The sequence below is a fragment of the Carlito syrichta genome, unplaced genomic scaffold, assembly GCF_000164805.1.
Source record: "Carlito syrichta isolate Samal-C Ts95f unplaced genomic scaffold, Tarsius_syrichta-2.0.1 Scaffold315320, whole genome shotgun sequence".
Lineage (NCBI taxonomy): Eukaryota > Metazoa > Chordata > Mammalia > Primates > Tarsiidae > Carlito > Carlito syrichta.
Genome location: NW_007259416.1, coordinates 19,607 through 40,239, shown reverse-complemented (window position 1 = coordinate 40,239; position 20,633 = coordinate 19,607). Strand labels below are relative to the sequence as shown.

The window sequence follows — 20,633 nt, the reverse complement described above, 5'->3', positions numbered from 1 at the left end:
CAACCTCCCTGATTAGGTCAAAAGCCCTTATAACATGCTTGCTTTCCTAGCACCATGACCTTTACTTAATGGCACTTGACCCATTTGTGATTTTTTATTTATCTGTGTGATTCTCAAGTTAATGTTTTGTGGATTTTTTTGCCTTTATTAAACTATAAGCTCCATGAGTGCAGGGATGTAAGGACCATATCTGCTCCTATCCGTGCCTGGACAAAGTAGGTACATGACATTTAAAAAATACATTTTAATAATAGCTGTTCTGAGCTTTAATCAACAAATTGTTTCCTTTCTACCTACCTTGCTTTTTATAATTTGATTCTATTTTTACCTGAAAAGTTAACAAAAGGAAACAGAAAACAAATATACAAAATTTGGACATCAGAGTAAAAAGTCACTGTGCTCGTTGCTTGAAATAATAAATTGAACTAAGAAGTGCCTGTAGGCAAGTAAGCAAACGATCCCTACATGCTCATTTAGAGCAGTTTTGGATCTATATATTGAAGAAAGCCCAGAGAGATCTAACTACATAATAGGTTTAAGAGAACATCTTTGGGTAGGTTTGTTCAGATAGAATTACTACAGAGCAGAAGATGAGGGAAGTAAAACACTTCTAGAAATTTTACTGGCTTAATTTACATGCATTCTTCTAGTGAAGCAGAATATGGTTAGAAAATCAATCATATTGGGGGGGTTACATATGTGTACACACATTATGTTGAAAACTGGGCTATTATTCTTAAAAGGGAATAACCCTGATTTTACCATCATTATGAAAATCAGCAACAATATTTATGCTATCCAAAGGGTGACATGTCTATTTGACTTTGGTGAGTTTTTACTCACTGTTAAGACATATAAACTTTAATTTGATTCTTACACAGACTTGAATAAACTCAATCTTATTTACAAAACACAGAAAATATTATTTTTTACTACTACTTAAACAATGGGTTATAGATAAATGACATAAAGTTTCATTTTGTTAAGACTAAGGTATATATAGTAATCTTTCAGAAATAGTTGAAATGAATAGAGGGAAAGTGTTTCCTTGATAGCCTTTTCAAACTAATATATTTTTAACTATTCAAAAAACAATATAAACAAACTTCATGTTGAAAAGACCCACAGTTAACAAGAAAATATTAACAATAAGGAATTACTTAACTCTTTTTAGCCTAGAGTTTAGATGTATATTTTTACTTCATCTAATTTTAAATATTAATTATTCATAGATTAAATACTGCTAAAAGAAAAACTGAAACCAAGTTAATTGAAATTAACTGATTTTTCAAATAAAAATGTCAAAATATAAGTTATTTTTATAGCAGAAGGAGAAAAGAAATTGAACACTGTAAATTAAATCTTCTCAACCCATTTAATATTCAGAACAATAAAGAATGTCTTTATCAAAAGATAAATACAATTAGTACTACATACCATAGAAAAGACTAAATTTCAATATCCTTTTACTCTAAAGCAAATAATAGATGGACAGATGGAAAATGTTGAGGTTAAAAACAAGGTTGAAAATACAGAGGGAAATAAGGGAAATGTCTTTAAAATACTATAAACAGATAATGCAATTCCATCTCAACCCCCCTAACCATACATACAAAAGGGTGAGGTGAGTAAAAACTGTAGCAATACAGCATAATAAAAAATAAAATTCAGAAATAAAATGTCGTATACTTTAAAAATATCTGTTATTTCTAAAGAAATTTAGCTATATTACAAAGAACCGATCTAAGCAGTGCATCACCAGAGACCCCTTTAAATTTAAATAATGTTTCTATAATAGAGATAAAGTAAGATATAATTACACAAGTTTATAAGTTCTTAAAAGGAAAACTAATCTTATAATGAAACAGAATAGGCAACTGTCAAGAAGCAGAGGAATATAAAACATATCAAGTTTCAAAATACCTAGGAAGAGCTCATACTCTTAGACCAAAAAAAGCACTCATGAACAACCGTAGAGTCTGAGAATAAAGAATTTTTAACTTCCATATATTTAAAAAAATTGAATAAGATATATGCTTTCTTATCATCAAGTTTAGGAACATTTATCTTTACAAAAGTGTTAAGTTTTCAATGACCATGCAAGTGTTAAAGTTCTTGCGGTGTGACCAGTGTAAAATTACAAAATGAACTCAGTGTTCATAATGCCATCAAGCAAGGGAGAACTAATAGGCTAAATAAAGGCAAAACCTTTCAAACTAACTTGATACTTACCAATAATCCACAATATAAGAAGATAGTCTATTCTTTCAAGGGCTGGTCCCATTGTGTTTTTCTTATCTTCATTGTAGACAAGAGAGTATAGATTTAGTAACAGCAGGAATGTGAAATATGATGCTCCATGAATAATAAATTTCATAAAAGGTGTGTGAATGATTCTGCCAAATTGAGATTTGGGAGCTATCAAATAACAAAGTGACAAAACTGGCCAAAATATGCCTACTGTCAAAACAGTCATTATCTTCTTACAGGTAGGCTTACGTCGGTAACCTGACATCTGTCCAAACCAAACAGTGTTCAGGAATTGCTGGCAGTTAGACTGGGAGACAAACTGAAAAGACATACACACACATTAAAAAGAAAAAAGTAAAATAAAACCTTTAAATACTGATTAATTGATATTCAAAGTTTTAATACTAGTTTAAAAATCAATTCTATACAATGAATATTGACTTTTTCCCCTTTTTTTTACAAGTAATAAAAGAACGTACAGATTAAGAGCACATACTCTGGAGCCAGGTTACCTAGATTCACATTCAGAGTGTTACTAAATAACTTGAGTAAGTTTTTAAATTTCTCTAAGCCTCTTTATCCATCTGTAGAATGGGGATAATAATACAATCTACTCATAAAGTTGTTAGAATTAAATGCAAAGCTCTTAGAATAGTCCCTGGCTCATAGCATGTATTATATAAGTATTAACTATTATTATTATTAGCCCATTAGCCATTATGTCACATTTAATTTACAAAAACTCTTACAATAATATTTATGAAATTTCAAAGTTAACATACACAATCCATAGAAAAAGACACCGTTACTGTTTGGATGTCTTCAGTCTAGAGAAGCTGCAGATTTTAGTTACAAGAAACCAAGATGGCAAGGTAGCAAAAACAATCAAAGGTTAAATATTAGATCTATTTATGCTCCAGGAAAACACTGAGAAATTCTTAAACAACATTGAAGATTCTCTTAGGCACGTTTACAACTGAATTTTGTGTGAGAAGAAAAGGGAAAATATTTCCAAATATGAGAAAAATTCTAGTTCAAATACAGAAATTAATTTACCAAAGTTTACAAAGGTTCTTAGTTTGCAAATTTCATAGGCAATATTTTTCCAATATAATGCTCCCATTGTGAAGTATAACTTAAGGGTTCTTATAACAGTGTCTTTAATAATATGATCAGGTTTGAAGCTATTATTATAAAACAATATTACTAAGGTAATATAAAATAGTATTTGGTCAATCTTCTGATTTGAAAAGACTTATCCTGACATAGAATATAATTTGTAAAATATAATTTTGTAGTGAAATTGTAGTGAACTGGACAGAGTTTTGTTATTTATTTTGTTATTTATTGTGTTTATCAAAGACATTTCTAATATACTATACAGTCAGCCCTCTGTATCTGTAGGTTCTGCACCTATGGATTCAATCAACCATGAATTGAAAATACTCAGAAAAAAAGAGATTCTGCAAAGTTCCAAAAAACTTCCTCAGTCTGAGTATTATGCTGAACCCATGTGAATGCAGTAATGTGTAGACATTGTATTAGGAATTATAAATAACCTAGAGATGATTTAATGTCTACAGGTAGATGTGTGTAGATTATACGCAACCACTACACCAGTTTATATCAAGGACTTGAGCCTCTATGGATATTGGAATTCACAGAGGATCTGGAACCAATCTCCCATGTATACTGATGGACAACTGTACTTATTTTGGCAATAAAGTCTTACTTCATTCTTTATTCTTCTGCTCAAACTCCAGTGTTCTTGGGGAATCTTAATTTGTTTCTCAAGGAAAAGTACCCTGGAGAGAGACAGTTTTTCCTCCTACCAAATACCCAGTTTAGTAGCATCCTGAATTTAGTAGTTTTACCCTTCTCCCAAATATCAAAGCAATCTCAGGACTGATTACTGTCCTTTCCATCCCTCTATAGAATGATGATTTAATTAACAATAGTGTTACATTTGTATTTGGGAAAAAAATTCAATTAGAAATATTCCAAGTCTTCAGTGAAACATGGACACAATTTTTTTCTTCCTATCATCTAGAGGATGTCAAAGTTCCATACCCTTCAATTCAATAGGTTTTTGGTTGTTTTAACTAGTGGATTCTAGCAGAAGTGATGCTATGTGACTTCTGAGGGTAAAAGGCTATGCATCTTCCACCTTGTTCACTGGAACACTTGTTCTTGGAGCTATGAACTGACATATAAGAAGTCCTATTGCCCTGAAGCTATCATGCTGTAAGGGGCTGCATGCAGACACCCCAGTCGGCCTTCAAAATCTTTTGCAACCACTTCCTCAAAGTCTGCCCACCATGATGGCCATGCTTCTCCATGGTTTCAGCTGTGAGCTCTTAGGAGCCCCACCTTCTGTGGACTCACTCATCGAGTATCCAGGCCACTCAGACCTCCTTGGTCCGGAGTCCTCAGTTGTTGCTTGGATACCAGATGTGAGTAGAGATGCCTCCAGATGATTATAGCCCTGTCATCTGAGTTGTCTCCAGCTGAGTCCCCAGATAGGGGAAACAGAGATATATCATGATTGCCATGCCCTTTCCTAATCTCTGACCTATGGAATTCAAGAGCACAATAAAATGATTATAAAATTATTATAAAGTAATTATGAAATGCCATTTTATGCCATGAAGTTTCAGGGTAGTTTGCTATTTAGGACTGATAACCTGAGCAAAGCTTACCAAGTGGTTGAGAAAATATTATCTTTCCCTTTGATCATATTTAGCAATCTAGTTTAAAAAATTACTTTACACTTTTATTCATTCTTAAAATTTTAAAGTATCTTCCTTGCAACTAACAAATGTGACTACTACTTCTTGTTACCTATTCTTTCACCTTCTTTAGAACTGAACATTTGGTTAACATGTGTGATTCCTTCAGGGATATAGATATCATTAGGAAATGCTTATTAGATTTTTCTTTTCTAACTAGGATAATCTTGGTTCTTTACACCTTTCTTCGAGGTTCTTTTTGTCAATTACTTAAATTGATTTTATGTCTCATTATCCCTTTATTCTATCATTTTCTAGTACTTCATGTCCATTTTTGGTTGTGGAACATAGACTATATTAACATAAGATCTAGTCAAAACATATGATTTGAGGAAGATGACATCAGGGTTCCTATATTTTCTGTTTATATGTATACACATTAGCATTGTATTTCCTTTTTATGCTACCTAGGTATGGGTATGTTGATAATTTATAATATTATATCTACATTCATCTGAATTCTAGAACTTTTTTCCTATAAATGTTCCACCTTGAGCAAAAACCTTGGAGTAGCAGAAAAGTCTAGGATTTGAAGTTAAAGACTTAGAGAAGCAATATACTATCTAGGTAACCTAAATGTTTTAAACATTTATAATTCCTTTATCAGTCTCCTAATAGCTATGTGAAGCTCAAATTTTCAACCAAGAAAAAAAGTCTGCTTTTTGCACCAGACATACTACATCTTGCTTTCTATCATTATCTACTTCAGGCCCCATTTTTGTAATTACATAAATTTGATAAGCAAATTTTATTTCAATACCTATATTGATAATGAAAATAATGGGTAACAGAAATAACACCTAATAAGTACCATTTACCAACATCCCACACTATCAATTAGATACTACTAGCTACATATAAATACCACCTGTTCAGTAAATTATCTCAAAAAATGAAGTTTAGAATGCATATCTTCCCATTCAAGTTCCTGAATCATGTGTATATATGTGTATGGGGACTAGAAATGTGTATTTCCTTTAATAGGAAGGGATAATGCCAGAAGAGTCATATTCAACTTAGTTGTCATATCATGTGCCTTTCTACCTTTCACAATGAATTACAAATAGGAAGAATCTGGAAATAGAATATCTGGTAATTTATTTTTAAATAGAAATCACTATTACTATAGAAGGGGCAATTTATAATCAGGTCAGTAAAATACACCTATAGCAGACAAAGCACAGATGGAAACTTCCTTATAAAGGCATCTATTGCACAGGATCTCACGATCTGACCTGTGTAGCTTCTATTTAGCAAAAACATTAAATCAACATCCATATTGTTACTATACTTAATAATAACTACTATATAGTAACTGTCATTTACTGAGTACTTGATTAATGCTAGTACTCACTGTGCTAAACACTTCAAGTATATATTCTTAATTAATTCTTAAGTTAAAGCTCAGACAGATTCAACAACTTTCCCAAGACATACAATTGTGTTATGAAGCAGAACTAGGATCTCAACACAGATGTGTTACTCCAAAGCCTTTGCTCTGAGTCCCTAGACTACTGTAGGGGCTAACTAACTAACTTAAATATATCATAGAAAGTGTCATACCTCTTTTTGGTTATATTTGATAGCAAGTTTTAGACGACTTAAATTCATTCTTTCTTCTAGTAATCCCCGTTTGTCAAGAGGCTCATCACTAGATGTATGGTTTAGAATAACTTCCAATTCACGTGAATTCCGGGCTTGAGCAAGCAAATCTTTAGCAAACATTTTACATTGCCGGGCTAGTTCCTCATAATCATTCCTACAAAATAACAGTAGTCTATTATTAGAAATGTCACTTTCATCTTCTAAATAAACTATATTCACTAGAAAATTTTTTACTCAGCAACATTTTAATTACGACATTACAACTTAAAATCTGAAGTCATTTTTTGCAGACAATCAAAGTAAACTACCAGTGCATAAATTCTGCACAACCTTGGGGAAAACCATAACACAATTATGTTTCCTGAGTGCATACTGATAAATCTTAGACGAGAGCAATGTTCCTGTATAAATACCAATATTCCTAGAAATTCTAATATTGGTCAACCTGTTCTTCACTTAACTCATTTTCCCTTATTCTCTATAAGTTTGGTTAAAACTTCCTTTTATTCAACTAAACAATAGAAATAATATCTTAATGTTACTCAATCATGATTATCATATAATTTTTAACTAGTTTTTTCAATAATAGCCTACAATATGTTTATGCTACTTCTAATATTAAAATAGCATTTTGATTGATTTAAAGTGCTAATTTTAATGAAATTCAAATGAGAAACATACTAAAATACACCTAACAAAGAACTCTTTTGGAATCACTATTGCTTGAGTCTTAGGGCTGAATTGCTTATGAAAGGCAGGCCTCAATTAATTTTTGATAAATATAATTCCTTGTAAAAACATCAATTACATTAAATTTATGACTGAGTTTAATAACTTAAGAATGAAGTCAGAAATAAATAGTTATAAATCATGATCCTGGAGTTGGACTTCAGAAAATAAATTTTTATTCCTCTTCCCCCCATCCCTCCAAAAAGGAAAAAGAAACAGGAAGATTTCCCACTGGTTAGTCTTTCTATACAATGGGGTTTCCATGAACTGGCTACATAAAATTATAACTCAAAGAATAAAAACTTCTTTTCCTTAAAGGTTAACATTTTTGTCACTCATTCTTTGCATTTACTATGAAACCAAAACTACCTGAAAATAAATAGCTGCTTCTTAGTTTAGGAGTCAAATTGCAGATGGGAATGTTTATCAAAAGTGTATATTATTAGGCCAGGTATAGTGACTTATGCCTGTAATCCTAGCACTTTGGAAGGTCTAGGTGGGAGAACTTGAGGAGTACAAGACCAGTCTAGGCAACATAGTGAGATCTTGTTGCTATAAAAAATTAAAGTTAGCCGGGCATGATAGTACGCATCTGTAGTCACAGGTACTCAAGAGGCTGAGGTGGAAAGAACATCTAAGCCTAGGAGATCAAGGCTACAGTGAGCCCTGATCATGCCACTGCACTCCAGCTTGGGTGACACAGTGAGATCATGACTCAAAAACAAACAAAAAACACAAAAGGGTATATTATTACATAGCTATCCCATCATTATTTTTTATTTTTTAAATTGGAAAATACAGTTTATTTAGAAAGTAAATTGGAGAGAGAGAGAGAAAGAGAATAGTGAGGAGATTCACCTCCCCAAAATAAGGGAGAGGGCCAAATCTAGGAAACATGGCCAACATAACTCAAAGAGCCATGTGGCCAGGCCAGAGTTTAGCAAAGCAATGGCCAAAGAGCCAAAGATATCCTATCTTTAGATAAACATTTGATGGAACACTAGATTCAAAGGTAAAATTAATACATTTTATTAATCTAATTTGTCTCATCTCTAATAGATTTTTAGAAGACAAATAAGTGGCTGTACAGTTTAGATGGAAATATAGTAGACCAGAAACAAGTAGACCAGAGGCAAAATTACTTACAATTTTACTCTTACTTTCAGTTTCAACTTTGTTCCTAAGTAGATGCTTATATTTGTAAAACATCAAGCATTTATAAATCTATTTCCCTATCTATAAAAACACTAGGCTGAAGCAAATCTAATTTTTTATTCTATGATTATATAACCATAACAATGCTTCATATGCTTTTTGGAAAGAGATGAATAACTTTTATTTTAAATGATTACTTAGAACTCAGATTATAAGATTACATAAATGGCAACAAAGTGTGGTCATCTTGGATCAAATGCAAATAAATATAAATTATAATTTGGCAAATGAAGGGACTCAGGTTGAAGAACTGAAAAAAAATTATATAATTTACAATTTCCATTCATTCCTACCTGAATTCCACCTCCACAAGGCTTAGTTCTTTTAAATCAGCACTAAGTTCAAATGCTCGCAGAATTGGATCCTCCTCTGTTAACATTATTAGAGCTGGACTGGCCAAACATCGATATATATCAAGACGAAACCTGTGACAAATTGGATTCCATAATGTAAAATAAACTTACTATACACATCTAATTCATATTTCAGCTTATAGTTTTCACAAATTTATACGTAAAGTATAATAAAATTTTTTAAAAGATAAACTATAAATATACTTTTTTATAAGATAACCTGCATAAAAAGAAAAACTTAAAAATTAAATATTTTGAGATATAAATAATGAAAAACTTTGTATCTGTTGCTTTTAAGAAAATTGCTTTACTGTCTCTTTTCATGGATTCAAAGTGTCCTTGGTATAATATGAAGATATTGTTCAGTCCCACTTAATTAAATTTCTATTCCTGAACTCAACATAATTTTAATGAAATATGCTAATAACCAATGAAATTTGATATAATGTGGATTGGATGATTAATAAATGTTTTCTTCCCTAGTAATAAAACTACTTCAATATGCTTGATATAACATATTACTCATTCAGTCAGGTTATGATTTTGAAAGATGTTTCAAATCTTAAGAGTATAATCATTCATTTATGCACAATCTCCAGCTTCACTTTCTGTAAATTAACGTTCATATTTTGATACCTAAATACAAAACAAACCAGAAAAATGTTGCTATAATTCTTCATTTATAAATATGCAAATATAATTCTTAATTTCTAAGTTTGGTAGATATTATATAATACATAATTTTATTTTAGATATAGATGTAATACATGCTTGTTATTAAAAATAGTAAGCAATTGACAACATGATTCTCCCAATCCTCCTCTTCCTAACAATGGCAATTCTAAAAGATAGTCACCTTATACAGTTTTGTGCATATTTTTGCTGATATTTTCTATTCACACACAAACACGATCAGACACAATATAAAAAGAAAGAAGATGATTTTTTAAAAAATATAACATATCATGAATCTCTTTCTATGTCATTACATATAAAGCCACCTCGTTCTTTTCTACAACTGGTTGGTTCTCCTTTTGTTGTAAACCATCAGATTTCCATTAATGAATATGTTGGTTGCTTCTAATTTGTTTCTGCTATTAAAAAAATGTAGCAACGAATATTCTTTAGTTTGTATATCCTCTGCATACTTTGAACTGCTGGGAAATGACATGTGTATTTTAAATACTGACAGATGTTTCCAATGCAATAATAATGAGGAAAGCCCATTTTCTCTCATATCTTTATAGATACTGGGTATTATCAATTTTTTCAATCTTTACTAACCTAATATAGAAAATGAGAATTTTAGAATTGGTTTAATCTAAATTATTTTAGAAGCTTGAGCAACTTTTCACACTTAATATTCATTTATACTTCTTCCTCTATAAATTGCTTGTTATATTCTTTGGCCCATTTGTCTAATGATTGTTTATCTTACTTGAGTCAATTTGTAAGATCTCTTTACATATCAAAGAAATTAACCCATCGTCTAGTAAAAAGTGACTCAAATATTTTTACCCCATTTGTTGTTTATGTTTCTACTTTGTAAGTGCTTTTTTCTATATGGAAATTCTAAAATTTTCTTTGAACAAATTTACTGATATGTTCATTTAGCTTATTGGGTTAATGTCTTACTTAGATACAAAAATAGACCCTGTATAATGCACTTTTATGACAACAATATTTTTGAAATTCAGATATGATCTAGCTATTAAATGAACAAATACAATTATCTGTGTATGAATTGAATATTTCTGAAGAGGTATTTGCCTATACTATCCTGTCAAAAAGCTGGAAAAAATATATGTAATTAAGCAAGTTTTCTTTTTGTTTCTATCAATATATCTACATGAGTTAATCTCATCACAGTTTCAAAAATAGACTTTTGTAGTAACCTACTTTATCATATCTCAAGATATACTAAGGATTAATGACAAAATGCACAGGAAGAGTAACTTCCAATAAAGGTGGGATAAAGAAGTTGACAACCAACTATGTCAGAGTTATAATGAAGCATCATTGTGTGAAAGCATCTAGACACAATCTGACAAATAACAAAGCTGCCTTCCTTTATACAATCTATCATCTTTGGGATTCAAAACACCATCAAAAGCAATGACAGTATGAAGAGGTCAGTGACTCCCTTTCACACACACACACAAAAAAAGCATAAAAACTGAACAAAATTAACCCCAAATGCCAATCATATCAGGTCACTGGAAATTTTCTATTGATAACTGTTGATTATCAAAAACCTGTCAGTGCTTCTGGGCAGGAATAGCTAGAATCTGTGGCTTTACCTAGAACTACCTCCATGACCCTGTCCCCAGTTCAGTCAAAGAGATCTATAGTTTTACCAGCTCAGAAATAATAAGCCTGTACTTTTGTGCCAGAGGGGACAAAATCAATTCAATGAGACGCAAATCAGTTCTACTGGCTGAAAGTGGTGGACTTGGTATAAATGGACAGAGAAAATCTGAAGTTCTGCAAGACTGAGGATGCAGTCTAAGTTGAGGTGAACAGTAGATTATCAAGAAATTTAATAGGGAGATCTTAGAAATAAGAAAGTCACAGATGGATTCATATTAGGTCTCCACAAATACCTGGCTGACTAGAAAAGTAAATGTGTGAGGAACATCAGAAAGTTTGTTAAAAGTAAAAAGTCAACGAAGAGTCAAAAAATGCCCACAACTTTGAATGCATTCTCCAACTAACCCACAGATTGATATCAAAAACTTTAAGGGCTTGGTCAGTTGTGGCGGCTCATGCCTGCAGTCCTGGCATTTTGAGAGGCCAAAGTGGGAGGATTGCTTGAGGTCAGGAGTTTGAAACTAGCAATAATGAGACCACATCTCTAGTAATAATAATAACAATAACAACTGAAAAAATAAAACAAAACAACTTTAAGGGTTTAAAATGCACTAGCACAACCTCTGCCCAAATTACTGGCTGGCCTTTGCAGGAACACTAAAATGACTCTTAAGAATCAAAGTTTCCCAGACTTCACCTGTATGTCATCCACTAATGTGCCCAATCCTGACTTGTACCCCACATCTTTAAAATAAAAAAAGGCCAAAAAAAACCCCCCAAAAACCCAAAGTTAAAAAATAAAAAAGAGAATAAAAAACAAACTAAACACAGACATCAAGAACTGTATAGAGCAAGGAGACAAATTCTTCAGGCAAGGCAAGTAACTTAAAGAAAAAAAGAAGCCGGGCTCAATGGCTCAGCCTATAAACCCGCGCTTTGGGAGACTGAGGTTAGTGAATTGCCTGAGCCCGTGGGTTCGAGACCCACCTGGACAACTTGGTGAGAACTCATCTCTACAATAAATCAAAAAAAACTAGCCGGGTGTGGTAGCGCGCGTCTGTAGTTCCAGCTACTTGGAAGGCTGAGGTGGAAGGATCACCAGAGCCCAGCAGGTCAAAGCTGCGGTGGCCGGAAGCGGCCACTGCACTCCAGTCTGGGCAACAGTGAGACTCCAACTCAAAAACAAAAACAAAACAAAAAAACAGTACTTTATCTCATCACAGGGATACACACCACTATCAAAGATTTTAAAGATGCAAGGTAATTCCCATCACATCACCGTTATCTCTTCAGTTTGGCCAGCATAGAAGAGAGATGACCTTAAAGAATGACAGAGTAAGCCGGGTGCGGTGGCTCACACCTGTAATCCTAGCAGCTTGGGAGGTACAAGTGAGAGGATTGCCTGAGCCCAGGAGTTGAAACCAACCTGGGCAACTTGATGAGACCTCGTCTCCACAATAAATCAAAAAAATTAGCCAGGCATGGTAGCACATGCCTGTGGTTCAAGCTTCTTGGAAGGCTGAGGCAGATGGATCTCCTGAGCCCAGGCTGCAGTGGCTGTGAGCATGCCACTGCACTCCAGCCTGAGTGACAGAGTGAAACTCCAACTCAAAGAAAAAAAAGGCAGAGCATTATGATAAACTTATTCTAGTGAGTGTCTCAATTGTGGGCACTTTTCCAGATGTGGTCCTTCTTGGAACAGATCAGCACAGGTGTTGGGCTCTAACAGGCAACTAGAGGCCTAGTCAAGGCTTGTTCTTCTACACGAAACACCAGGGCAGTTTGCACTCATCCGTCAGGGCCAGCAGTCAGCCTTCACTTCCTGCTTCAGGGCATGTCACTCTCTGGACACACTTAGACACAGTTTTTTTTGTTTTGTTTTTATTTTTGAGTTGGAGGCTAACTCCGTCGCCCAGGCTAGAGTGCATTGCACACTTACAGTCACGGCAGCTTCGACCTGCTATGCTCAGGTGATTCTTCCGCCTCAGCCTTCCAAGTAACTGGAATGTGCCACTACACCTGGCTAATTTTTTTATTTACTGTAGAGATAATAAGTTGCCCAGCCTGGTCTTGAACCCCTGGACTCAGGCAATTCTCTCGCCTCTGCCTCCCAAAGTGCTAGGATTACAGGCATGAGTGAACCATCATGCCAGGCTGTAGACACTGAGTTGACAGGGGGGTTTTTGTTTGTTTTGTTTTTATTTTGTTTTGTTTTGTTTTACCAAATCATCACTCTAATGCATATCAGGCTGATCTACTATGGCAGACAACATCATTCAGTTGGACCTTAAGAGCAGGAATTAACAGATACTCTAGATGACTTGGTAAGGCATGATGTATGTGCCAGAGGACAGATAATAAATTCCAGAAATAAGGAGGGGCCTGTCTACTTAGTAAACTGTCCAGGGGCCTGGAGGGTGATGAGATTTTTCTACAAACTAAAGGACAAGCTGCAGTACATCAAACTGCCTACTAAAAAGGAGGCAGTGGCCTCGTTGGGCTCCAGACTTGAGAGGTAGCATAGGTATATTGACAGACATGATTATTATTATCATTTTTTTGAGTCGGAATCTCACTCTGTCACCCAGGCTGGAGTGCAGTGGCATGCTCATGGCCACCACAGCCTCAACCTGCTGGGCTCAGGGGATTCTTCCGCTTCAGCCTGGAACTACAGGCACGCGCCACCATGCCCGGCTAATTTTTTTGATTTATTGTAGAGACGGGTCTTGCCATGTTGCCCAGGCTGGTCTCCAAACTGTGGGCTCAGGCAATCCTCTCGCCTCCCAAAAGGCTGGGATTACAGGTGTGAGCCGCCATGCCCTGCCAAGGGACATGATTGTGACCAGTGACTGGGTCACTTGAAAGCTGCCAGCTTTAGTGGGGGAATCATACAAGGAGAGAAGGATTTCTTTTTGTTTGTTTGTTTGTTTTTTTTTGAGGTGGAGTCTCACTCTGTCACCCAGACTGGTGTGCAGTGGCCGCTCCCGGCCACCGCAGCCTCGACCTGCTGGGCTCCGGTGATCCTTCCTCTTCAGCCTTCCGAGTAGCCGGAATTACAGGCACGCACTACCATGCCCAGCTGATTTTTTGATTTGTTGTAGAGATGAGGTCTCGCCAAGTTGCCCAGGTGGGTCTCGAACCCTCAGGCTCAGGCAATCCACTCACCTCAGCCTCCCAAAGGCGCGGGATGACAGGCGGAGCCACCGAGCCCGGCTGAGAGAAGGATTTCTTAGTAGACTAGGCTACAAAGTAGTTCTGTCTTTAGTCTTAATACCCGAGCATCAGATTTTGGAGCAAAGTTACACCCTCTCTCAGCAAATACTTAGTCTCCACTTGAGAAATAGCTTCTGGCTTGCTCCAAGGGTTTGGCGACGTTGCATGGCACACCAGGCGACCATATGAGCTAGCTTAGTGTTGTCTGATCTACCTGGTCATAAAATCCAGGGTGGCCTACAGCACTCCATCATCAAGGGGAAGTGACATATATGGGCTGGGCCTGTGTAAGTCCTAAAGCACAAGGAGGTTGCCTGAGCAAGTGACTGGCATTCCTCTCCTGCCTTTCGGCTCGCAGCCTGCATTAATGGTCTCATGGACATTGTTTATGGTGAGCTGACTGAGGAAGAAAAATCTACAGCCCGGTTTACAGATGGCTCTGGACAGAAGTGGGTTGATACGGTCTTCCTCAGAGAAGGCCTAAGCTGCTCTGGCTCTGACGTCCTGGCCCAGAGCGACTGCACTGGGACCAAGACAACCAAGTGTGGACAGGACCTGGCGAGGTGCTTGAGTGGGTCTGGTGTGAAATGAGTGGGAGTGTCCCATCATTCACATGTTAATGCAGGGGACACTCCCCATAAGGGCTGCTGTCCAGGGAAGATGGGGGGGTTTTCCTCCCTCCAGTTGTGGTTAATGAGAAAAGAAAAGAAACAAGGGATGGCCAGGCACAGTGGCTCTACCTGTCATCCCAGCACTTTGGGAGACCAAGGTGAGTGGATTGCCTGAGCCTGCGGGTTTGAGACCAGCCTGGGCAACTTGGCGAGACTTTCGTCTATTCAATAAAAACTAGCCAGGCATAGTGGCGTGTGCCTGTAGTTCTGGCTACCCGGAAGACTGAGGCAGAAGGATCACCTGAGCCCAGCAGGTCAAGGCTGCCATGTCCATGAGTGTGCCACTGCATTCCAGTCTGGGTGACAGAGTGAGACTCTGACTCAAAAGAAAAAAAAGAATCTCTTCAAAGCCAGTGCTAGCCAGTTTGGTGGCTCAGCCTGTAATCCTGCACTTTGGGAGACTGAGGTGGGTGGATTGCCTGAGCCCACGGGTTCGAGACCTGCCTGGGCAACATGGCAGGACCTCATCTCTACTATAAATCAAAAAAAAAAAAAATGAGCTGGGTGTGGTAGCGCGTGCCTGTAGTTCCAGCTACTTGGAAGGCTGAGGCTTTGGAAGGTTCGCCGGAGCCCACAAGGTCGAGGCTGCGGTGGCCAGAGCAGCCACTGCACTCCAGTCTGGGTGACAGAGTGAGACTCCAACTCAAAAAAAAGCCAATGCTGCTGGCCACCCTAATTTCATGGCTGGGTAGATCAGGGTTTTGGAACCCTAAGGGGCAGAATGGTCCCCTTTGTGCTATTAGACTGTCTCCTTCCCCTGCTATTTCAGGGTTTGCTCAATGGCTTCATGAGAAAACTGGCCCAGCAATCTGGACTGTCCCCTTTCCATCTACTCTCAGTGCTGAGCCCGGTCTTCAGGCCTCAGGGAACCAGCCTGAGCTCCTATGTACTGCCTCACTTTGAGGGCGCTAGCCAACTCTCTTCTAGTAGGGCGATTACATTGGTCTGTGTATTTGTCATGGCTGGTTGGCTGCTGTAACAAACAGACCTCACACAGAAATGGTGTCACACCTTAGATCTTGTTTACATCACAGACCAATGCCAGTTGAAGGGACTTTGCACCCACTCAGGGATCCAGTCTCCTCACCTAGGCTCTGCCTCACCCAGGCCCTCAAAATCCTGTTCATTTGGCTACAGGACGGGAAAGGAGATAGAGTAAGAGCGATGGGACGTTTCTGTGAGCCAGTCCCAGAAAGGAATCGACATGGTTTTCGCTCACTCGCTGCTGGGGAGAATTCTGCCACTAGGTTCCCACTGTCATCATCCCTCCAGTCCTTTCCCTCGCCTCAGGCAGCCACAAATCTGCTTTGTGTTTCTGAAGGATCTCTTGCATTTTCATACAGTATGTGCACTGTCTTGCCTGGCTTCTTTTCCTCACCATCATCTTTTTATTTTATTTTATTTTTTTGAGTTGGAGTCTCGCTCTGTCACCCAGATTGGAGTGCAGTGGCTTCTCCTGGCCACCGCAGCCTCGACCTGCTGGGCCCTGGCGATCCTTCCGACACAGCCTTCCAAGTAGCCGGAATTACAGGCATGCGCTACCACACCTGGCTGATTTTTTTGATTTATTGTAGAGATGAGGTCTCACTGCCCAGGCAGGTCTCAAACCCACGGGCTCAGGCAATCCACTCACCTCAGCCTCCCAAAGGCGCAGGATTACAGGCTGAGCCACCGAGCTCGGCATCTTTTTCTTTTTAGGTGGGAGTCTCACTCTGTTGCCCAGGCTGGAGTGCAGTGGCATAATCACTCACGGCCACCACAGCCTCAGACCTGCTGGGCTCAGATCTTCACCTCAGCCTTCCAAGTAGCTGTAACCACAGGCATGCGCCACCACGCCCTGCTGGGTTCTTTTTAATTGATTGTAGAGATGAAGTCTCGCCATGTAGCCAAGGCTGGTCTAGAACCCTTGAGCTCAGGCAATCCTCTTGCCTTCACCTCCCAAAGTGCTGGGATTACAGGCGTGAGCCACTGTGCCTGGCCCCTCACCATCATTATTTGGAGATTCAGCCACATCGTGGTGCCTATCGATGGCTCCTTCCTTTTTATTGCTGAGTACTGTTCCATTGTATGCGGTGTTGACAAGCAGTCCTGATGATTTCTTATGCATTAAATTTGCTTATGCTTCTCTGAGGCCAGGTGTGGTGACTCACGCCTGTAATCCCAGCACTTTGAGAGCCAAAGGTGAGAGGTTTGCCTGAGCTCAGGTTTTTGAGAAACCAGCCTGGGCAACTTGGTGAGGCCTCATCTCTACAGTAAATTTAAAAAGTAGCCATTGTGAACCGGGCTCGGTGGCTCAGCCTGTAATCCCGCGGGTTCGAGACCCACCTGAGCCCACGGGTTTGAGACCCGCCTGGGCAGCGAGACCTCGTCTCTACAATAAAACAAAAAATCAGCCGGGCGTGGTAGCACGCGCCTGTAATTCCGGCTACTTGGAAGGCTGAGATGGAAGGATCGCCGGAGCCCAGCAAGTCGAGGCTGCGGTGGCTGGGAGCGGCCACTGCACTCTGGTCTGGGCGACAGAGTGAGATCCAACTCAAAAAAAAAAAAAATTTTTTTCATAGAGATGAGATCTTGCTATGTTGCTCAGGCTGATTTTGAACTCTTGGGTTAAAGCAATCCTCCTGCCTTGGTCTCCCAAAGTGCTGGGATTGCAGGCATAAACCACTGTACCTGGCCTAATATTATTCCAGTTTTTGGTTTTGTTTTGAGTCGGAGTCTCACTGTTGCCCAGGCTGGAGTGAAGTGGCACACTCACGGCCACCACAACCTCGACCTGATGGACTCAGGTAATCCTTCTACCTCAGCCTTCCAAGTAGCTGGAACTACAGGTGCTCACCACCACGCCTGGATAATTTTTTGATTTATTGTGGAGATGACATCTTGCCAAGTTCCCCAGGCTGGCCTCGAACCCGTGAGCTCAGGCAATCCTTTTGCCTCCACTTCCCCAACTGCTGGAATTAAACCACCTTACCCAGCATTCCAGTTTTACAACTGGGAAAACAGCATCAAAAGACATTTGTAGCCGGGCTTGGTGGCTCAGCCTATAATCCCGCCCCTTGGGAGGCTGAGGTGAGTGGATTGCCTGAGCCTGTGGGTTTGAGACCCTCCTGGGCAACTTGGTGAGACCTCATCTCTACAATAAATAAATAAAAATTAGCCGGGTGTGGTAGCGCACGCCTGTAGTTCCAGCTACTTGGAAGACTGAGGCGGAAGGATCGCTGGAGCCCAGCAGGTCAAGGTTGCAGTGGCCAGGAGCGGCCACTGCACTCCAGTCTAGGTGACAGAGTGAGACTCCAACTCAAAAGAAAAGACTTGTCTCACTCTGCAAGAACCTACTGAAAAGTAAGTGAATGATGTCAACACGGTGTTTTAAAATTAGTAATATGTTGTCAGGCACAATGGCTCATGCCTGTAACCCCAGCACTTTGGGAGGCCAAGTTTGAGACAAGCCTGGGCAACATAGCAAGACCTTGTCTCTACAAAAATAAAACAAATTATCCAGGCGTGGTGACACACACCTGTAGTCCCAACTACTCAGGAGGCTGAGGTAGAAGGATTTCCTGAACCCAGGAGATTGAGGCTGCGGTGAGCCGTGATCAATCCATTGCCCACCATCCTGGGTGACAGCATGAGAGTATGACAAAAAAAAATTAGTATTATGTTTTAGCCACCAAGAACTATCCCCTCATTCTAGTGGCATGACCCATTGATAATCCTAAGGGAATGGTTTTTATTATTTCTTTGGAAATTACTTTTAAGCAAAATTGACAGATGCAGATGTCAATAAATGTCAGACACTTTAGAAAGGTTGATTAAGACACAGGCTGAAAAGTACCAATGGGATTTAGGAGCTAGGACTCCACCAGAGGCATTCCCTGGAGCTGGGAGCAGAGACAGGAAGGCCCTGACTCAGGGGCTTGGGAAGCAGGCTTGGGTGCTGTCCACGGTCCTGAATAATTCTAGACTAGTTTACCCACTGCAATAAAGAGCTTACGTATGTGTATGTGAGAGAGAGTGTGTGTGTGTGTGTTGGGGCTGTGTGGATTTTGTTGTTACCGTTGTTTTTTGTTTGTTTGCTTGTTTGTTTGAGTTGGAGTCTCACTCTGTCCTCCAGGCTGGAGTGCAGTGGCACATTCCCAGTCACTGCAGCCTCGACTTGCTGAGCTCAGGTGATTCTTCTACCTCAGCCTTCCAAGTAGCTGGAACTACAGGCGCCCGCCACCACACCTGGCTTATTTTTTTTTTGTTGTTTTTTTCTGAGTTGGGATCTCACTCTGTTGCCCAGACTGGAGTGCAGTGGCACGCTCCTGGCTACCACAGCCACGACCTGCTGGGCTCCAGCGATCCTTCCACCTCAGTCTTCCAAGTAGCTGGAACTACAGGCATGCGCTACCATGCCTGGCTAATTTTTTGACTTATTGTAGAGATGAGGTCTCAAGTTGTCCAGGTGGGTCTCGAACCCGTGGGCTCAGGCAATCCACTCACCTTAACCTCCCAAAACACGAGATTACAGGCTGAGCCCGGCCTGGCTTATTTTTTGATTTATTGTAGAGAAGAGGTTTCATCAAGTTGTCCAGGCTGGCCTCAAACCCATGGGCTCAGGTAATCACAGTAGCTCATGATAGGCATGAGCTACCGTGCCCAGCCTGTTGTTTTTGTTTAAATTCCCAGTCCCTCACAAGCCAATATTTTTGTAAAATACAAGAAAAATGAAACCTATTTGAATGGCACATCAATATCAAATGCCTATAAAAATTTCCTAAGCTGGGTGCAGTGGCTCACGCCTGTCATTCCAGCACTTTGGAAGGTGGAGGCCAGAGGACTGCCTGAGCCCACGGGTTTGAGTCCAGCCTGGACAACTTGGTAAGACCTCATCTCTACAATAAATCAAAAAATTATCCAGGCATGGTGGTGTGTACTTGTAGTTCCAGCTACTTGGAAGACTGAGGCAGAAGGGTCACTTGAGCCCAATAGGTTGAGGCTGAGGTGACCATGTGTGTGCCACTGCACTCCAGCCTAGGTGACAGAGTGAGACCCCTATTAAAAAAAAGTTCCTAAACAATTATTCCCAACTTTTGTGCTTATCTTGTTGCAGACTGGACCTGTACCAAACTTCAGAAACCAGCACGGCTTACAGGTCACACTGCTTTGCACTCTTCCTTAGCAGTGGTCCAGTGGTCAGACTTCCCATAGAAATCCTCCCAAGGAACAAAACCAGAAAATTGTTAGGACCTGCAGTGACATATGTGCAAGGAGATAGTGTACCAGTGGTATCACAGCAAAATGTCAGCACTCATAACCTGGACATTGGGAAGGGCGGGGTGGTTTCCCAAATAGGAAAAACATCCTACTGTTGACAGAACAACCTGTTTTGTGTGATGACAGGTGATATAGTTTGGATATTTGTTCCCTCCAAATCTCATGTTGAAATGTGATCCCCTAGCCGGGCTCGGTGGCTCAGCCTGTAATCCCGCACCTTTGGGAGACTGAGGTGAGTG

General features: G+C 39.1%; 1 protein-coding gene across 1 annotated transcript in view; it reads right to left on the bottom strand.

Moving 5' to 3' along the window:
- LOC103275112 (short transient receptor potential channel 1-like) overlaps positions 1-20,633 on the bottom strand; it is a gene marked incomplete at its 5' end in the record, with an annotated part of 62,573 nt that overhangs the window by 22,753 nt on the left and 19,187 nt on the right. The window contains 3 exons of the mRNA XM_008072527.2: positions 2,233-2,569; positions 6,603-6,798; positions 8,882-9,013. Of these exons, the coding sequence (XP_008070718.1) occupies positions 2,233-2,569; positions 6,603-6,798; positions 8,882-9,013 (665 nt within the window). The remainder of the gene's footprint in view (positions 1-2,232; positions 2,570-6,602; positions 6,799-8,881; positions 9,014-20,633) is intronic.